The following is a 19602-nucleotide window of genomic DNA, read 5'->3' on the forward strand; positions in this document are numbered from 1 at the left end:
TTGTCTTCTGGATCACATTGGCTTACAGCTTGGACTGTTGCATTGATCTGATTCAGTGTAAGATACCAGGTTTTGCTTCTGGAAGACACACTAGCGTGGGTTGTGTGTATCGGGGTGCTCCATTGCTTCTGCTATCATGAAATTTCTTTTTCTACCAGGGGAGAAACGAAACAACTTCCCTTGAGTCTCCAGGCTGAAGTCAACACTGACTATGCACACAAGAGGCAACTAACCTTTCGGTTTAAATGAAGAAACAGTTCTGTGTTCAGGGAAAATAAATTGAAAATGAAACTTGTACAGATTGAGAGGATGATTAGGGCTCTGCAGCGAAGGCATAAGAAAGAAACCCGAGGAAAAAACACATTAATCGTGACAGACCATACATTATTTCCTGCAAAATAAGGCATCTCCCCTCATTAGGATCACAGCTCAAAGGCAGGTCATTGAAGTTGGTAAAATGCAGCATTACCTTTTTTAGAGTGTTACCCGAAGCCCAGAAAAGCTTGTTGATTTATTTTTTTCTTTCTGCCAAGTTCTGGCTCCGCTCAGGGGGTCGCAGCTCTCATTATGCCCTTACATCATGTTCACCATGAGTGTGAGACCAGTCTATGGGTCAGCACCCCCTGAGATGCACCTAGGCCTGCAGCAGTGGCTGACATGAAAAGAGGAAGGATGTGGGAGGCTTCTTTTCCTTCACAGGGACGATGAAAGGAAGTGTGGGTTACATGAGTGGACAGTGAGGTGGATTAAGAACTGGCTGAATGGCAGAGCTCAGAGGGTTGTGATCAGCGGTGCAGAGCCTAGTTGGAGGCCTGTTACTAGCGGCATTCCCCAAGGGTCAGTACTGGGTCCGGTCTTGTTCAATATATTCATTAACGACCTGGATGAGGGGACAGAGTGTACCCTCAGCAAGTTTGCTGATGATACAAAACTGGGAGGAGTGGCTGACACACCAGAAGGCTGTGCCACCATCCAGCGAGACCTGGGCAGGCTGGAGAGTTGGGAGGAGAAGAACCTAATGACATTCAATAAGGGCAAGTGTAGGGTGCTGCACCTGGGGAGGAATAACTCCATGTCCCAGTACAGGTTAGGGGCTGACCTGCTGGAGAGCAGTTCTGTGGAAAAAGACCTAGGACTCTTGGTGGACAACAAGTTGACCATGAAGCAGCAAAGTGCCCTTGTGGCCAAGAAGGCCAATGGTCTCCTGGGGTGCCTTAAAAAGATCGTGGCCAGCAGTTTGAGGGAGGTTATCCTCTGCCTCTACTCTGCCCTGGTGAGGCCACATCTGGAGTACTGCATCTAGTTCTGGGCTCCCCAGTTCAAGCAGGACAGAGAACTACTGGAGAGAGTCCAGCAGAGGATCTGGTGGACTATAGGATCTATAGAGGATCTATAAAGATGATCAAGGTAATGGAGCACCTCTCTTTTGAGGAAAGGCTGAGAGACCTCGATCTGGTCAGTCTGAAGAAGAGAAGGCTGAGAGGGGATCTCATCAATGCTTATAAATATCTAAAGGGCAGCTCTCAAGAGGATAGGGTCAGGCTCTTCTCAGTGGTGCCCAGTGACAGGACAAGGGGCAATGGACAGAAGCTGGAACACAGGAAGTTCCGTCTCAACATGAGGAAAAACTTCTTTACTTTGAGGGTGGCAGAGCACTGGAACAGGCTGCCCAGGCAGGTGGTGAAGTCTCCTTCTCTGTAGATACTCAGGATCCACTTGGATGCATTCCTGTCCAACCTGCTCTAGATGAACCTGCTCTCACAGGGGGGTTGGACTAGATGATCTCTGAAGGTCCCTTCCAACCCCTACAATTCTGTGAAAAGTAAGGTGGAAGGAGTGTGTCTGCAAATGTTGAGAGAAGATCAGGGCCATGCCGCAAGATGCATGCCTATCCTTTCAGCTCCACCCATTCAGAAAGGCACATTCCCCAAAAAAAACCCTCCTTTTTCTCCAATTTTTTACCATGCTGCCAAACCAGGGTGAACGAAAGCAACAATGAAAGCAATACCAAGACGTGGCCTTCTAGACAAGAAGCCACCTTTTTTTTCTTTTAATAAGAACTACATTTTCGACTTTCAAGATATGTGCTTAAGAGCAAATGTTTCCTTATTTCCTGTTTTCTGATGGGTGGAAGCATAGAGATGACTATAAGCTAAAGATAGCTAGGACAGGAGGCTTCCTTTGTACAGGACTGGACCAGGAACAGTTTAAGCATAAATAGTCTTAACATGCTTCTGTTCTTCCATGTATTTATCCATCAGTTTACATATAGATTCACACCACAGTGCAGAACGGGTAGTTTTCTCTCCGAGGCACAGCACAAAGGCATTAATTTGAATTTATATCTAAACACAGCGTGGTTACATACATGTAGGTTGGTTGACCATGAGCCTGTGCACGGTTACAGGATTTTCCCCAGTGAGCTCCTTAACCCTGTAAGTCAGCCTGGTTTGGGGTTTTTTTGTGTTTTGTTTTTGTTTTAATCCTGCAGAGTGTTTAGAGTGGTGATAGGATGGACAAGGGCTGAATCAACAAGTAAACAAGAAAGGAATGCCTCTGAAATTTTCCAAATTAAAAAAGCACACGCACTATTTTCTTGTTCAAGAGGTTTTAATAAAGACTCATATTTTTAAACCTCTCACACTGTACAACACATTTAAATGTACATCAAGCTCAGATAAAAAATAAAGCTTTCTTACAAAGTACATTTTTCCAGTGAATTTTTTCCTTTTTTTTTTTTTGCAGTAAAAATAGCTGCTACATAAATCTCTCCTGATCTTTGAAAAGGAGTCACAGTTATTTCCAAAAATAGAATTCATATTTTAATCATACAGGATAAACTGCAGGAAGAAGAAACAAGTCAACTGAAAAAATAAGGCTTGTATATAAATTGTTTTTTAAAAGGACATGCATAGAGGTTGAAAAACATATGCCATTTATAAAGGAAAAAAAGGTAATTTTATCCATATTAATATTTTCATTTTCAGTTACAGAAGAAACCACAAACAGGCCCTTTATGTCCCAGAATATAACATTAGTTTCTTGTAAAAATGCCAAAATGCACAAAGAATTGCCAGCTTCAATCTTGGCAAAATACTGAGTCAGCCCTCCCTCCCGCCCGCCCCGCCCCCCCCCCATTTCATATCATAGGCATACCATATGCATGCATACTGAGCACTTATGTTGTCTCTCAGGCCAATCAAATATTTGCAGAAGGTTGTATATCCTAGACAAATATAAAAAAAAAAACCCCATTTGATAAGTTTACATTCATCCTATTTCAAAACACACATACAATTAGTTTAATTTACACTATACAGCATCTGTTAAATAGGAACATTACAAAGTTTCAAAAAGAATCACAGAATATATACAAACTGAATATTGAAATGGTATGATTTTCCTTCCCTTCTTTAAAGGGTCCTTTTTTTTTTTTGTTAATGGTTGCTACATCTGGGTTTGGACACAGAGTGTTTAGGTACCTATGCAGCACATTTCTGGCGTAGTAATAACGATAAGAAAACTTGCTTTCTAACAAGACTAATATAGATTCTCCTTACTGCTCATTTAAAATAAATTAGTTCTTTATTTTTAAATAAATTGCATGATACAAGATGTAAGCAAGGACGATGGTGCTTTAAAATGTCTGAGCAATACTTCTGCTGCATCACTGGTTTCTCATCCAACCTTTGGTTTTAAAGCCAACCCATTATTATATGGCAGTGTAAGTAGCCAGAATGCTTTATACGGCAACACAGGTAGTCGAAATGCTTAACCCGAGAGCATTTCCATGTCTCCATGATGGAGCTAGGGTCTGTACCGACTTCCATGCCGCCCAAGTGCCTGACACGGCAACACCCAACGCCACTGATGAAATAAGGCCACTTCCTTCCAGCTCTCCCCGGTTACAAAAAAAAAAAAGTATCGCTTAAGGTCCTTATTTCCCAACACTGTCCGAAGAGCCAGAAGAACGGACAGCAGACGGTTCCCGGGCAGTCCCAACCGCGTGAGCTCGGCCCCTGCAGCACCACCTCACCGGGCTCAGTCCTCCGTGTCGGGCTGCACCCCCAGCATGGCGTGCAGCTCCTCCGCCGTGTACCCCAGCAGGTTCTGCAGGTCGCAGACGAAGCGATACACGTAGCGTTTCCCTGAAGTCTTGTGGATGATGTTCTTGTCGTAGTAGTAGCGCAGGCCTCGGCTGAGCTTCTCATAGTTCATTTTGGGCTTGTTTTTCCTCCTTCCCCACCTCCGTGCCACCTGTCAGCCCAAAAAGAAAGCAAAACGCAAAGGGTTTATTCAAGTCACATTCTTCTAGTCGGTGGCTGATAAACACAGTTATTAAACCTCTGTCTGAACATTTCATTTGCTTTGAATGTCTCAAATTCAGGTAAGAGGAGAGCTGGTGCCTGACCCCTCAGCTGAACGTGCTCTGAAACAATTATCGGCAGCAGGAGAAACTGGCGGATAGCACACATCAGCGAAGAGGATATCTATTTGTAGTGAGTGGGCCAAAACGTCTTTAAGGAGATGAGGTTTATGGAAGATATAGTCTCCTCTCTCAAGGTGACACCATTTAAGCATTAATTTGCTATTGAGCAGTATGGGACAGCTCTTTAAATGGAAGTTGAATTACATGAAGTTCCTTCAGTTAATGATTCCCCCCCCCTTTTTTTTTTTTTTAAATAAAGGCTTCAGTGGACTTCATATCATGTCTCTTAACACAGTAACTTTCCTACTGGTAAAAGTTTCAGAAAATGAATGCAAATGCATTCTCTTTATTTTTCAATGACTAAAGCTGTAAGTTCCCAAAGCGTTTTAAAAGCCGCACTACCATATTTACTGTGTATTTAACAGAATGGCAATACGTGGAGCGCATTTCCCTACGCCTTCATGCAATCCCAGGCATCATTGATCCAACTACCTTCAGTAAGCTAACCTGCAGTATTACACTGTCAAGAGAAATAACTTTGTACACTACCTTTAAGTTTCAAGCTATACAACGTGTTCTCCTAACTACAAGCAAATGGTGATATCCCTGGGTGGGAGGAGAGGGGGGAACATCCCAGAGCAATCCTGACTGTACAATAAAGCATTTGCAGATGATGAGATTTCAGTAAGTGTCTGATCGTGTAAATGCTTTATATTCAAGACCAGGCCCACAGATGGCAGACCAGACCCTAAATCTTTTTGTTCATCGCAATTAGCCACATACCTCATCTGGGTCAGCAAGTTTAAACTCCCATCCGTCTCCAGTCCAACTAATGAATGACTGACAGGACTTGTCAGTCAGTAACTCCAGAAGGAATTGCCATAGCTGTATAGGTCCACTGCCTGTTGAGAGAGAGGGGGCAGGCAGAAACCACAATTAATACCTCTGCAAGCTCTCACCACAACCAACGTATGTGATCATGCGCATATCACAGGACAGATCTTGCCATTACTCCATTTTACTATCAGAAAGAAACCTAGGGTTCTCCTCTATAACACAAATCTGCTCATAAACATGTTAAAATTGAAACAAGTCAGCTTTCTCATGGAAACTCAGGATTTGACACAAGCTACGTCTTTCCCTTTCATGTGTATCCCTTACCCCTCATTCCCACCTCCCATCAGCTGCATTTCACGCTCTTGAACCAGTCCTGCAGGCCCTGGCTTAGCAAATGTTCTAGTAGAAAAAACAATTTCATCAAGAAAGTCTTAATAGGCAAGGCTATGCCTGTGGAAACTCACAAGTGTGGAACATTCTGTCCAAGTTTCCCTCTTTCCCCTCTTTTTCATGTTCTGATGTACCTGCCTATTCTTCCTTTGGATGGATAGTCCTATGAGGCTTTCTTTAGTAATATTTAAAATTGGAACTCCTCATAAGTAGTGGTCTCTAAGTTGTAAGGCATACTTTACAACTACACAACTTTATCACCAGAGTACACACACATTTATAGAGAATATTGATGTTACACAAGAAGAGGAGTGACCGTTTTGCTTCACTACTTACCAGTAAAGCCAGCTAGAATTGCTGCTGGTATAACTGGTTTCCCTTGCTCTACAGGATCACTTCGTTCTTGAATATAGTCTTTGAAAGACATTGTAGGTTTGCTCAGACACAAGGACTGGCTACAGTCATCTTCAAAACTCTCATAGGATGGCACACGCTGTAAATCCACTAATGACGACTGGCTGTTCCAGGACTGTAGCATCGAATCTGAGCTTTCGTAACTTTCTGCACCGCTGTCACTAGATTCATGTTCTCTGAGCTTACCTTTATAGAGCAAAAAAATAAAAGAGAAAAGTGTTGGTTGGCTGGGGTTTTTTTCTCCCCCTTAATCTAGCTTGTATATATAAGTTACGCAAAGGAGGAAAAGACATATGAAATACAGCCTTGAACCCATGGCTATCGTGCAGATAATGACTCACCAGAATTATCTATCAGCAAGTTCAGATTGCTTCTTGGGAACTCTTGATTTACTGCACAGTAGTTCACACCAACAGCATCTGCTTGGGTTTTAGGGAACAATGAAAACTCTTGTTCCGGATTGAGGAGACTCGGTCCTGTGGAAGCCTGACAGACATCAGTCAGGAGACTGGGTTTGGGATAGCTGAGGGCTTTAGGGTATCCAGGCATCTGCATACCATAGGAGTTCTGATCTACATTAACAGCTGAAGAAAGAAATAAAAGAATGAATTAAACTTTTTTTTTCTGCAGTCCCTTAGACAAATACACGTCTAGCACCTCACTACAGTTGTGGACAAAGAAGTAATTTTCCCATGAAAACCAGACTAAGAAAGAGCGATAGATGCTACAGACCTACTGGAAAGGCTACTGAAGTCGATGAGAAGATCCCCATCTAATGAGCTCCAAATGAGATGCTGTAATAAATCTCCCTCTATAACTTGCTGACCACAAATATGTCTATTGTTTGTTCTTCAAGGAAACTACAGGGCTACAGAAAAAGCTGGAGAAGCTTAAGTGGTTTTGAGTAAGGCCCTCATCATTAAGTGGTGTAATAAGGTTGAGCTGGAGATTGACTGTGGTAGAATGAAATACAACACCAATCAAAGAATCCGAGGGAGCCAGCACTGTGTCCCATACACTTTCAAAAAGCCCTGTTATGCTTCCACAGTCTTCAAAAAGGCCTAAACATAACTCCTGCTGCTCCCCAGCCATGCTAGTTTTTGACTCAGTTTGCTAGAGGTGGGAGTGGTCATTCTGCTCCACAGATGTAGGCTTTGGCATACCAAGAGGAAATTTGATTTTCTCAAAGCCTTTGCTCTTCAAAAGATTTCCGATATGAATTAGATGACAATTAAACAATATGAGGAAAGAAGGCTGGAGCAACTGAAGTCAAGTGTTCTCCTCAAGCACAGTAACTATTCTGGTGCCTTTTTTGTTTTGTTTTTAAATTGGATGTGTGACATGCTTAGAATAAACCTCAGAGACATAAAAAGACAAATTTCTTAAAATACTTACTTAAAGAATTATTATTGACCCACGGAGGAACTGAGGTGAGATGAGAGTTCTCCACATATTGATCCTGTGTTTTCTCTTGGCTGTCTGGGGAGAGGATGAAAAAAAAGAAAACTTGTTTTTATAGGATTAAAGATCTGACCCGTATGCCACAAAAATCTTTGGACTCTCTTGAGTATTTTGGGGTCACCATTCACATAAGTTTTACTAGCGCACTACATTGCGCTCTCTCTCTTGAAAAAAAACACCACCAAAAAGCCCAACCAACTTCCAATAGACTTGAAAATTTAGTTTTAATATAAACCTTAGAAACAATAATTGCAGCATGTTTTAAGGTCGAAGTCCTTAATGTATGCAACTACCGAATGTTATACTCCAAAACCAATGGAACTCATGGTGCACTGCGTGTAGGGTTTTAGCAATACCATCAGTATTCACCTAAGACACCTTTAGGTGTCTTTGACTTCTTTGTATTCATTCACTGAATTACCTCAAACCACTACCTTAAAGGACCGAAACCAAAAGCTTGTAATAAGTGAACAAATTGTGTCCAAGTCTTTTTTTTTTTTTAAATAGGGTATTACAGTAGCATTATCCTAATCTCATTTATTTCAATGATTTTTCCAAATAAAACCTGACTGCAATAGGTATATAGCCTGAACACAGAATCATTTCTGCAGGTATCTGCATCTGTGCTTTGCATACAAAGAATGTATTAATAGTTCTAATAATGCTTTTATTAACCAAGTTTTAAAGCTCACTTTGACTTTTCACATGTAATAAAAGCCCTTCGTAGTGAACCAAGTGTTGAAAGAGTTCCATTTCTGTTTCTCTTAGAAGAGCCTTAAAACAAAAGCTCTTTCTGGCTCTGTAACTACCTTTTATCATCTGTTCCAGGTGTTCCCACAGAATATCACCAACATAGTCAGGAGCCAGTTCCAGGAAACGCTCCTTGCCCAGGTTGCACAAGTCTTGGCCACTCATAAGAAACTGATGGAAGTTCACATTTGCCAAGCTAAACTCATTGGTAGCCCATGAAAGCCACTGGCAAACTTGCTGTTCAGTCCACAGCCAGGGATCTGCAAGACAGAAAGTATCCAGTATTTAGAGATAACTCCTGACCTTTGCCAAATAATCTTCATTAGAACGCAGTGAATGAAAAAAAATGTGTTAACACAAGTTACTTAGTTCCAAATGAATTCGGAATGAATTTATTCTTGAATTTAAAGAAAGATAAAACAAAAACCCACAGTCCTCTATTTTCCTTCTGTATTCACTTGTAATCAGAGATGTCCTCAACTTACTTTGATTCTCTCTTATGCTGCCAAAGCATGAGCTCTCCATGCACCCATTTTTAATAGCAGCAAGTCTGGTCCTTCCAAATCAAGCTGTGCCAGATTCACATAGGATCCATTCTTGTATTTCCTACTGACATCATTCTTTCTCTTTTGAAAGAGCCGCTATTCAGCGTCCTCCTTAGCATTAAAAAAAAAAAAAAAAAAAAGAGAGCATATAAATAGAAAACACTTACTATTTGGGATACCCAGCCGACACTGTTCCTTTGTGAAACCACTGAAAGTATCTTTCAAGGCCTGACTCATCACAGCCTTACTGCACGGGGTTAACAGAGGCAATTCACAGTTGTTCGACTCTGCAAGAAAGAAAAGGGGTGGAGGGGAAAAAGAAGATACATTAACTTTTAGGCCAGTGAAAGGAGTGACAGGTTTTTGCTGTGCTATTTGAAAAATAAGAAAGGGATGCTAGAAACTAAGTGTTTTAAAAACAGAAACAGAGTAGATCCATTTTCTGATCTACTAAGTCTTTGACTTATCAACACTAAAATCTGTGCTACTGGTTTGATAAAATTGCACTACACTAAATTAAAGTTTCGAAGCTTTCCATGACATGGACCCTCATTTACTCTTAGCAGTAACATAAAGTGCCTTTGTTGCAGGGAAATTTTACTATTACTTTTTTTTTAAAGGAAATGAGAGACTGCTTATTCCTATTTTGTCACCTATAGTTTGACCACAGTTATAACTCTAGACAGTCTCCATTTAGCTTGAGAGCCAAGTAACAGATACTAGGTTTGTGAAGAACCAGCCTGCACTATTTAACGCTGCTTTCCAACGGGCTGTACTTCAGACCTTCCCATGGATCTCCCCATCACCCAAGTACACGGTCCGATAGATTATTCTATTGTCTGAACCAAACAGGTGTGACCGGTAACAAGCTAGTACCCAGTGCCTAAATAATGCAACAAAATCCAAAGTCAGCATCATCCTATGCCAATTACTAATCTGCTTAATTAATTTTTAAATTTGCAAGTAGATTCCATTTCAAGGATAAATTTGGCTGCCACTCAGTGTTTCTTATTCTGCAGTTTTCACCAGAAGAGGACTCTTTTTACTCTGAAAGAAGAGCTTCTGAATTGAAGAAAGCCAACCACACTTCCTAGCTGTTTCAGATTAGGAAACCTTTTACTGATACCTCTTTTGTGATTGGTGTTGTTAAGGGAGGGGTAATTTGAGGACAACGTAAGCAACACTCACGAATGCATCCCTGAACATTTGAGAGCCTCTGAGAACTCACACACAGGTTGCATTTGAAGGAGCTCTGCTATGTTAGAGGCGCGTAACGGTGGCAGGGCATATAAAGGTGATGAACTTGGCAGACTTCAAGTCAGTTCATGAAGCTGCATGGCTCTTCTGGTTTTCCTGGACTATCTACAAGCTCCGCTTGACCCAGCAAGCGGAGCTCATTACAAGCCTGTGCTTCACTTCTGTTTTTACCACACCCATCCTCAATATCTGCTAGGACTTGCTTTGCTGACCAGAGCTGTGACTGATTAGAATCACATTAGAACAAAGGACTGGTGGTTTTCAGAGGTTTTGAGGCTCTTTCCCCCCTTCCCTAAGGGGAGATAAAGGCACCGTCAGGTAAAATATCAACATTTTGGACAAACTCCCTCTTTCGTCCAGGATTTCAGGCAAGGATTTGTAGACAACTTTTAGTAGGTACTGTCCTACATACACAAAAAAAACCCAAATATCCCCACACCTGTGTTTTTAAGGTAAGGAGTAAAACAAACCTTGGGGGGGGGAGGGCGGGGGAGAAGGGGGTGAAAGGGAACAAAGATTTTACGTTCTAGGGTTTAACAGCAGAAAAGAGCTTGCAGAATACTTCCAACGTCTCAACCATAATTAAAATATAAGTTTAAATATACATAATAGTTTATTCTTTTAAATTAAAGAAAATTATATAAACTCTCTTAGCTCTGCTTTGATACCTACTAAGTCTTCTTCCACGGACTGTCAGTTTATTAGGGTACTGAATCCCAGTCCCCATCCCTTTTCAGGACAGGGAACAGCAACTATAAAGCTGGATCAACTATGAGCAGAGCAACTCACATGGATAAAATCCAAATATGGACTAATGGTCTGTGTACTAAAACACTTCTTTGTAGGGAAATCCATGTTGCACTTGTAAGAGTACATTTCTTTCTGACTGGGCTAAAGAACAAAGTGAAGAGTTACCATAAGAAGTAGAATCAAATCCTGTTGGCACTTCTTGAAGCGTCTGATCTTCATTTAGTGAGAAAAAATATCCGGCAAAGAGAGAGTTTGAGCTATCAAAGGTGTCAAATGCTGGTTGGCGCTGCAAAGCAACAGAGTAAATAAAAAACAACGTGAGCATTTTGCTAGGGCACTGTCAGCTTCATGGCTAGGAAGTGGCTGGGTTAGATTTCCTAGATTTGGAGGTCATGCACAATCGCTGTCTTTAATCAGCTAACTAGTGCCTTTGAAATATAAACGCAATGATAGCGTAGCTTCTTGCACAGGAATACAAAACAAGTAACATTCAGACCACAGTGCTTGGTGGGTGGCATGTTCTGCAGGTTACAGTAAAGCCAAGTAAGGATGTTCTTAGTTTTCCTGTAATTGAGGCTTTTAACAATAGGGAAAGCACGTGTGTGTGTCTATATATATTTATATTTCCAGGTATATTTTAAAGAAATCCTTATTTCCTTAACCCTTTGAATTGACTACCTACTTGATGAGTACTTGAAGGCAGAGGCAGGATCAGTAAATTATGGAAAAACAACTGCCAGTGCAAGACCTACAGTAGATTTATGCAGCTTTTGCCTTTTTTTTTTTTTTAAAGAAAAGAAAAAGGAAAAGTTTAATCTGAGCCACATCACTTGAAGCTAATGCAGCCAGTTTTACAGGATTTGAGGAAAGATGTTACTCCTTCGCTGTTCTATACTTCTGAGTTACTGGATTTGCCAGCTACTGCATTTTGCAGCCTTTCAAGTGCTCAGATGCTCAGTGAAACACTGCTAGTTTCATTATACACAACGGAGTAAACAGGACTGACAAAAGTATTCCTGACAGAAGCAGATCCTACTGATATATTGGCAACACTCAATAAATATTATTATATTTTGAAAACCTAACTTCTTTCAAACTTGACTTGTGGCAATTGTGTGTGCTAGAAATACTAGTACCATTACTACATCCCCCAGCCACATTAGTCTTCGGGGGTGGGGGGGGAAGAGGGAATGTTAACAGAGGAGGAAATAACTTTAAAAACAACTTATGCAACTTGTCTGTTAGTCACAAGGAACCACTATCTGTAATATCTAGAGGCATGGATGGCTAAAAGTTGCCACTGAGATTTTTTTAAAAGCACCTGAGGCTAGAACATTGCTCTGGAGAGCTGCAGCATGTTCATGGCAGCTACTGCAGTTCAGGGAGCTGGAGACAAAGGCAACTTGCAAATGCTTATTTGTTTTAGGCATCCACTGCTCTGCCAGCTTACGCCAAGGTAGAGGATTTAGCTGAGGACAAGGCAAAGAGCTTTCCGGGCAGCATTCATGTGCGACGCAAAAGCAACCTGAACTATGTTTCCAGAACAGCAAATAAGTATTAATGTTTCCTCATATTCCCTAACCTCCCTTTTTATGTCACCACTATGTTTCAAGTAGCTTGGAGTCTTTTTGCAGCAGGTGCTTTCTATGTGCTGTGTGTCATCCCCCTCCTCAAATTATATTAACCATCATAAAAAACCTAGGAATAATCATTTTTTAGTTGTATTTTACAAGAAACTGCAATGCATCCTAGTACATACATTATGAAAGCAGACACTCTACAGAAGAAAAAGCTGGTAAAATAAACAATATCATGGCTCTAGGGGTTAACTGGGCCAAAAATCTCTGCCAGCAGAGACAAACTGTGTACGGTTGGTTCAGGTACCCACCACAACTAGAGGAAAGAGTCAAAGCGAACCCATGGAAAGGCTCACATCCAAACGAAAACAAGTTAATAACAATTGCCAAATCTGCTAGTAAAAGATTCTTTATACATTACTAGATAAAAGCACTGACTCATCCCCAGTACCTAAAAGAAAGGGCAAGTTCTTTCAACACAATCTGGAAACTCCTGCGTTTTGTGTAAATAGCTGACCCTTATCCTGAGTCACTGGAAAAAATGCTGTGGCATGTGAATGAGTAAAATCCATACTGTGCTAGTTTCATATTTCAAAAAGGAGAAAATTAATGTTTAAGCAGGTTCTTGATTTAAGAGTAGTAAAAAGGGGGAAAAACCCCATGTAGAATAAGTTCTGCTTGCCCTGTCAGTTATGCAACATTTTATGTGGCTTTTCAACATACGCAAGAGTAATTATTACAGAACAAAATAAGAAGAAATGTGAACAGCTACCTAGAATACAGGTCTCAATTTTGACTTAATTGTATGACAACTGAAGACTGAATAACTGCCTATAAACAACCACTGTGTTAAAGAGCACACAGCTGTTAAGTTGGGGGGATCTCTTGTGGATTTTGTTGTTGTTGTGGGCAGGAGAAAAAGCTAAGAAGGGATATAAAACATCAGAGAAGTTAGCATACCGCTGTTTCACTGCTTCTTCAAAATATGGACATTTCTCAAAGTTAATGAGAGCAGAAAAGCATCTTCCTAACCTTTATTTGGTTTACATTAAGCAATGATGTGTAGAAAAACTGATACTGGGATTAAAAAGCAACTTGCATGAATGGGGAGGAGGGAAGCCCTTAAAGATTGAGCCTCTACAGTCTGCTTCCCGTTTGTCCTGGGTTTGTAAGTTCCTTTCAAAACAAGGTAACAGGCACAGTCTATCCGAAGATAAAATATATTTAATAACTTCATTTGGTTTCTTACAACATATCGGACTTCCATTTCACATAGTTGCCTGTACTAAGTGAATAACCTACTTTTTTTTTCATACAACACTCTTAAGCGTTGAATCAGACCTAACCAGTCATATCAGAACAGCCCTCTGCCAGCCTCATCAAGATAAAGATATAAAGACCACCCTTACTGTCTATCCTGTAACCTTTATTTAGGCAAAAGTTCTACCAACTCCAACAAGTTTCATCTCAGTTCTAGTCTACCTCTTATTTTCAAATTCTTAGGATTTGGGGGAGGGAGGGAGGGAGCCTCCTTGGGGGAGAGGGTTGAGGGGTCACAGCTTTACATCTTCCTATTTCAGTTGTGCTTTTCACATCTTCACTGAACTCAGTGGGGATACTCTAGAAGAAGATTGGAGGTTACACGCAATTAAAACCTGAATATCTGTGTTCACCTTGGCATGGTGATACAAACCCTGTGCTAGCATTAATAAGAACACAATAAATGCATTAGCTGGGAGATGCCCCAGTTGGGTTTAGGAGGTGACAACTCAAGAGTACTCACCTTCAGCATTCCTCTGTACATGTTCGACACAGGAGCTACTTGATCCATGTTCCTGATCCCAAAATCACTCATCTGAAAAATGAGAGGGGTCACATGACAAACGTTGCTACCGAGGAAGCGAGGGTGTTCACGGATGTATCTGACCGCTTCGGTACAGACTACAGAACAGCTCTCCGAATGAGATACAGGGGAAGCTTTCCTTCTCATCGCTCACATCCTGGGCACAATTCCCATCTTGCTTAAGCTGCTTTCTAACTGGAAGACTTTTCACAGGCATCACTGGAGTTTAAGTTTTATGATATGAGCAAACGAGGACGATTAGCTTCCGATAACCAACATGAGGGCTGTCACTACCTCATCAACAGCCTACAGAAGTCCTTTGTCCACCAAATATCTATTGCTTTGAGATGTTTTCCAGTTTTCACCCATTATTTTAAATATTCAATGTGGTGTTATTTTTGCTTACTATATTCCTGCTCACATGCCATGATTACTTCGGCTTTCCGAGGAAGAAAGAGAAGGGACAGAGCACTGACCATAATATACCTTCACTACTTACATTCACCCCTTTCACCCTATTATGAATAATCATTGAAGCTAATATTCAGTATTAGCAACCCACTTCCTTTGCTAGGTAAAGCATCTCCAAACCACGTTATCTTGCGTATTTTGTAAACACGGGATTAGCATATTTATAAAGCTTTAGAGGGTCTAAGTTTAAATTGAAAAAGGAACACAATTAGGCAGCAAAATACCCATTTTAAAGAGTTGATAGTGGGACCACCACCAATATGTTCATGCTACAGAAGCCAAAGCTGTATCGTTGCCTATACTACCAGGAACAGGGTTTTATGAAGCCTGTGTAACTTGTTTTCCTATATATCACTTAAGGAAAAGAGTGATAAGATTTATATCCTTTTACTGACCTATGGGAAAGATCAAACATAAGGAATAAAGCCAGTTCTACGGACATTGTTCAGCTTTATCGTGATGCTGTAATTCAGGTGTCGGTGAACAATACCTTATCGGACTACACTACAGCAAGCTGTCTCTCAACAGTTTTCCTTCTCCTTTTTCACAGCATTGCCCTAAGTTCTCTTGCTCCACAGTAACAGTCTGAAAATGTGCATTTGTGTTTAAATAGTCACATAGGACGCTATTAATATTTCCACAAAACTGTGATCACTTATCACAAGCAAGTTCTCTCATTAGCCATGGTAACACAAGGAGAAATCACAATACAAACTTAAACTCAGAAAGAAACGGCAAATTAGGAGCTTAACAGAGTAAGCCCAGCCTGTTAAAATGACAGCACACTCAAAAGCCACCCATATAAGCAAAGGGGAAAATAAAAACATCCAAGAGCCAAAGACCAGGAGCCCTTTCATTCCCTTTTATAGTCAATCACTTAAAAATCAAGAGTCTTTAACCTGAAAGGCCTATTTCAACTTCACTGTTATTAGATGTATGGGGTTTATCATTGAAAAAAAAAAAAAAAAAGAAATTTAAAAAATAATCAACTTACACTTCATTAATGTTACCCAAAAGTGCAATCTACTGTCTGGTGGTTTTCACCTCAAATAGCATGTACAAATATTTGATCTAAATTACACATCTCATTGAGCAGCAAAGAATTTTACACAGCATGAGTCTCACTCAGCAAGCATCCTAATCTTTTCATTAAGTTTGCCACAGTTTAAACAACTGTTTATCCTTGCATTTGGCTGGGCTTTTAAACAAAAGTATATGGCCATTTCTAACATCCTTTGTTTTGCCTTTGAAATCTGCTCTGGTATCTAGGGTTAACTAGCTGTAAGCCTTACCCATTGGAAAGTATTTGTGAAAACATTATACCTATTTGCAGTACACTTAGATCTGATCCCCAGGTAGGGCCACAAATCAGATTTCTGATGCTTTTCAGGTGCAACGCTGGCCTCTACACTAATCCTGTTTGGAACTATCCCCCATTGACTAAAAGGATTCTCTCCTTCCTGGGTTTTTTTGTTGTTGTTTCTTTAGAAACGTTTAGGGTCCTAAGACAAAAGGTTTATACGAAGTCTTCATTACATGGCGTTGCTCATTAACCCAAGCCACTGTTTCTAGGCTGCTCGTTTGTTCTGTGGCCTTGCCTGTGCACTACACAGCTTCTGGAAAAAACTAGACATCAGAGCTCTGGTCTAATGGCATATGAAAATCTTTAGCCTGTTTTGTAACACTCCAGTTTTCTTCTTCCAACCAGGTCCCTCACACTGTTATGAATTTCTACAGCCTTCGCTCGTCATACACCAGCTTTCTTCCCATCGGCAGTACCGGTTTCCAGCCCCGAGATCCGAAACCCTTGCAGAGGTATCGCAAGAGGAGCAGAACTGCACAGGCAAATACGGCTTTCCCCAACACAAAGGGTTAAAGCTGGCTTTCTGCCCGACTTCCAAAGCTGCTGTTTTTAAGTTCAGAAAAGACACCAGAGCAGGGCACGGTGCGACTGGGCCTCGTCCCTTCCAACTCCTCCACTAATGCTGATGACTGCTACTCGCCAGCTATAATTGGTTTAACTGGCAGGACACCTTCTTCGACACCCCCGCATAGCTGAGTGGGTGAACCAGAACAGGGTCAACAGGATCAGGCACTTATTAACTAATACTCCTGAATTCCGATCAACTTCTTTTCAGCAACAGCCAGGTGCCTGCGCGCAGCTGGGTTCAGCTGAGAATCACCCACATGGAGAACTAAACCACGACGGTGTCCACAACACAGCTGCGCTGAGGTGGTTTTTTTGTCGGGTTCGGGGGTGCCTTTGGTTGTCGTTTTGCTTTGAAACGGCAAGTTTTCCAGACGAAAAGATTTCGTTCCAATAGGTTGAGGGACACCCGCCTGCCTTCGGAGCGCTGATTCCCCCCCCCCCACACACACACACACAAGTGCTGGGCTCCCCAGGCACCGAGGCGGGCGATAGCCGAGAAGCTGGGATGACTTTTCACACATATGACACACTCGCCCACATAAAAGTTAAGATGGGGAGATCACACAGCCCAACATTTTTGGGTTTTTTTTTTTTTTAAGTCCCTTTAAAGCACTAACCGACCCCAGCCTGCCCATTAACCCTTTCCCCCCCGGGGGGCCCCTCACCAAGCCATCCCCCACCATCGCCGCTCCGAACGCCTCCCACCCCCAACCCTCCCCCACCGGGGCTCATCCCCGCCGGGTCCCCCCCGACCCCCGGCCGGGCACCGCCGCCCCCTCGGCCCGCGGGGGCGCTCACTCGGCGCCGGGGGAGGGGGGGAAGCCCGGTCGCCCCGGCCGGCCGCCAACCCCCCCCTCACCCCACACCGGCGGAGAGGCTCGGTGCGTGTCGGCGACCCTCCCCGCCCCCCCGACCCCACCGCGGCAGCCCCCGCCTCACCTGGCCCCGGAGCCCGGCGTCGCTCCCCAGCGGCGTCCAACACACGCACAAAAAAAGGCGCCGCTGCCTCTCCGGGAGCCAAAATATCCTCGATGTGGCAGAGACGGCCAACAACAACAACAGCGGCGGCGGGCTGATCCCAGCGGAGAGTCCCGGAGGAGGGGGGGAAGGAGGCGGAGGAGGAAGGGGGGCGGGAGGGAAGGCGGGTGCCCGGCGGTGGGTGCGTAGGCGCTGCCGACCGCTCCGTGCCCGGCCGTGCCGCTTCGCTCCGTGCTGCGCTGCGCCGTGCCGTGCCGAGCCGTGCTGTGCCGCGCCGCCCGCCCTCGCAGCCGCTCTTCAGCCGGCGGGGGGAGGTGGCGGCGCCGGGACCCGCCTCCCCGCCAAGCCCGGCCCCTCCGGCCGCCGCGGACCCGGTTGTTGTCGTCGTCGTCGTCGCTACGGCGGCGGAGGCGGCGCTGATGGCTGCCAGGGTGCCGGCACGGTCCCTCTGTCGGCACGGCGGGGCTGCCCCACGGACACGGGGCTGCCCCACCGTCCCGGCGGCTCCTCCCTGCCTGGTGCGGCTGGGCACGGGGAGAGGAAAAGAGTCTCGGCTCTTCTCAGGGAGACAGATTTTATTTTATTTTATTTTATTTTATTTTATTTTATTTTATTTTATTTTATTTTATTTTATTTTATTTTATTTTATTTTATTTTATTCATGCTGGACATTTTCCATGGGTATTTTTAATTAACACCTGTCCTCGAGATAGATAAGATCGGGGGAATTAACCCAATTAATACCTGTCGTCGAGATAGATAAGATTGGGAGAATTAACCCGTAAACCCCAAGCGTCTGTATAAATCCTCTATTTTCAGAAGTAAACCGTCACGCTTGCTACTGCGGAAATTTAGCGATTATGCCTTGTTGCATCTTCTACAGTTTTTTTGGGGGTAGTTCTTAACATAAACTAGATGTATAATATAATATAAACTAGACGCAATGCGAAAGCTGCACCAACAGTTCCATCTTGTGAATTGCAGATCTGAGCGCCGCAGTCAGTAAAACGGAGCTGCGTTCCTCAGACGTTGAAAAGAATTTGATAGCCCTTGGAAAGGTGCAGGGAGCTCTAGGCCACCAAAATAAAAAGTAACTTTCTGTTAAATTTGTTTTGTCAAAGTGGGTTCCCCCACAAGGGGTTGGAGAGAGCCGGTGGGCAGGCAGAGGGGAGATACGGGTTGGTTTTCTTACCCTGCTCCACACTCTTTGGAGCCACCTAACTTCCCTGAATCTCTCGCCACATAGCCCACCACTGGCTTCTTTTAGGTGGTATTAAACACTTTGGACGCACCCAGCTACAGGGTAACCACGCGTGTTTCCCAGCTCCCCGTCCTGGCTGTGGTTTGGAGCCATGTCCTGATGGCATCTTGGTCTGAGACCTGGCTGTGTGCAGGCTCTCAGGCCGCACGCTCTGGCCGGGAAGAAGCCACAGTGTGTCCATCTGGCAGCCATCCCGCTGCGGGTGCCCAGGGGACCTGCACGGCATCCCGGGTGCCCAGGGGACCTGCACGGCAGCCCGTGTCCCGCAGCACCCGCCTCACAGGTGGCAGATGCAGTCCTTGGGAGCGGTACACCACCCAGCTGTCAGGAGAAAACAAGCTGGAGGCATCGCTTCTTGTTGCTTCCATCGTCGACTTCCCTAGATTTTCAGTGAACACCAGGGACCTAAATCGCACTTAAAAAGCTGTTCTTTAGGCTTGCTATTACACCTTGCTTTATTTAAACTAACTCCCATTTGAAATTAACACTTGTGTCATATGGTTGTAACTTTTCTTGTAATAGGAGCCCAGTAACTGCTACTTCGCAGTTCCTCAACAGATTTCAACTGACCCTTTGCCATGCGCCTAAGCTGTGATTATTTTTGCCATTTAAAAGCCATAGTTTCTTTGGCTGTTGGTGGTGCAGCTGTCAGGGCTCCCTCCTCCTATATTTTCCAGCTATTTTTGGCCACAGCAAAAGCTGGACCATA

At 43.3% G+C, this 19602-nt stretch overlaps 1 protein-coding gene across 1 annotated transcript; it reads right to left on the reverse strand.

Annotated features, from left to right (window-relative positions):
• Nucleotides 1-2626: 2626 nt before the first annotated feature.
• ETS2 (ETS proto-oncogene 2, transcription factor) lies at nt 2627-17915 on the reverse strand. Its single transcript, XM_063345404.1, has 10 exons — nt 17594-17915; nt 14194-14265; nt 10999-11119; nt 8994-9113; nt 8341-8541; nt 7466-7549; nt 6412-6654; nt 5993-6256; nt 5213-5331; nt 2627-4257 (listed from the first exon to the last, which is right to left on the reverse strand). The coding sequence occupies exons 2-10, from the start codon at nt 14263-14265 to the stop codon at nt 4042-4044; spliced, it is 1440 nt and encodes a 479-aa protein (XP_063201474.1). The 5' UTR covers nt 17594-17915; the 3' UTR covers nt 2627-4041.
• Nucleotides 17916-19602: the final 1687 nt, after the last annotated feature.

Source organism: Chroicocephalus ridibundus, chromosome 1 (genome assembly GCF_963924245.1).
Source record: "Chroicocephalus ridibundus chromosome 1, bChrRid1.1, whole genome shotgun sequence".
Taxonomy (NCBI): domain Eukaryota; kingdom Metazoa; phylum Chordata; class Aves; order Charadriiformes; family Laridae; genus Chroicocephalus; species Chroicocephalus ridibundus.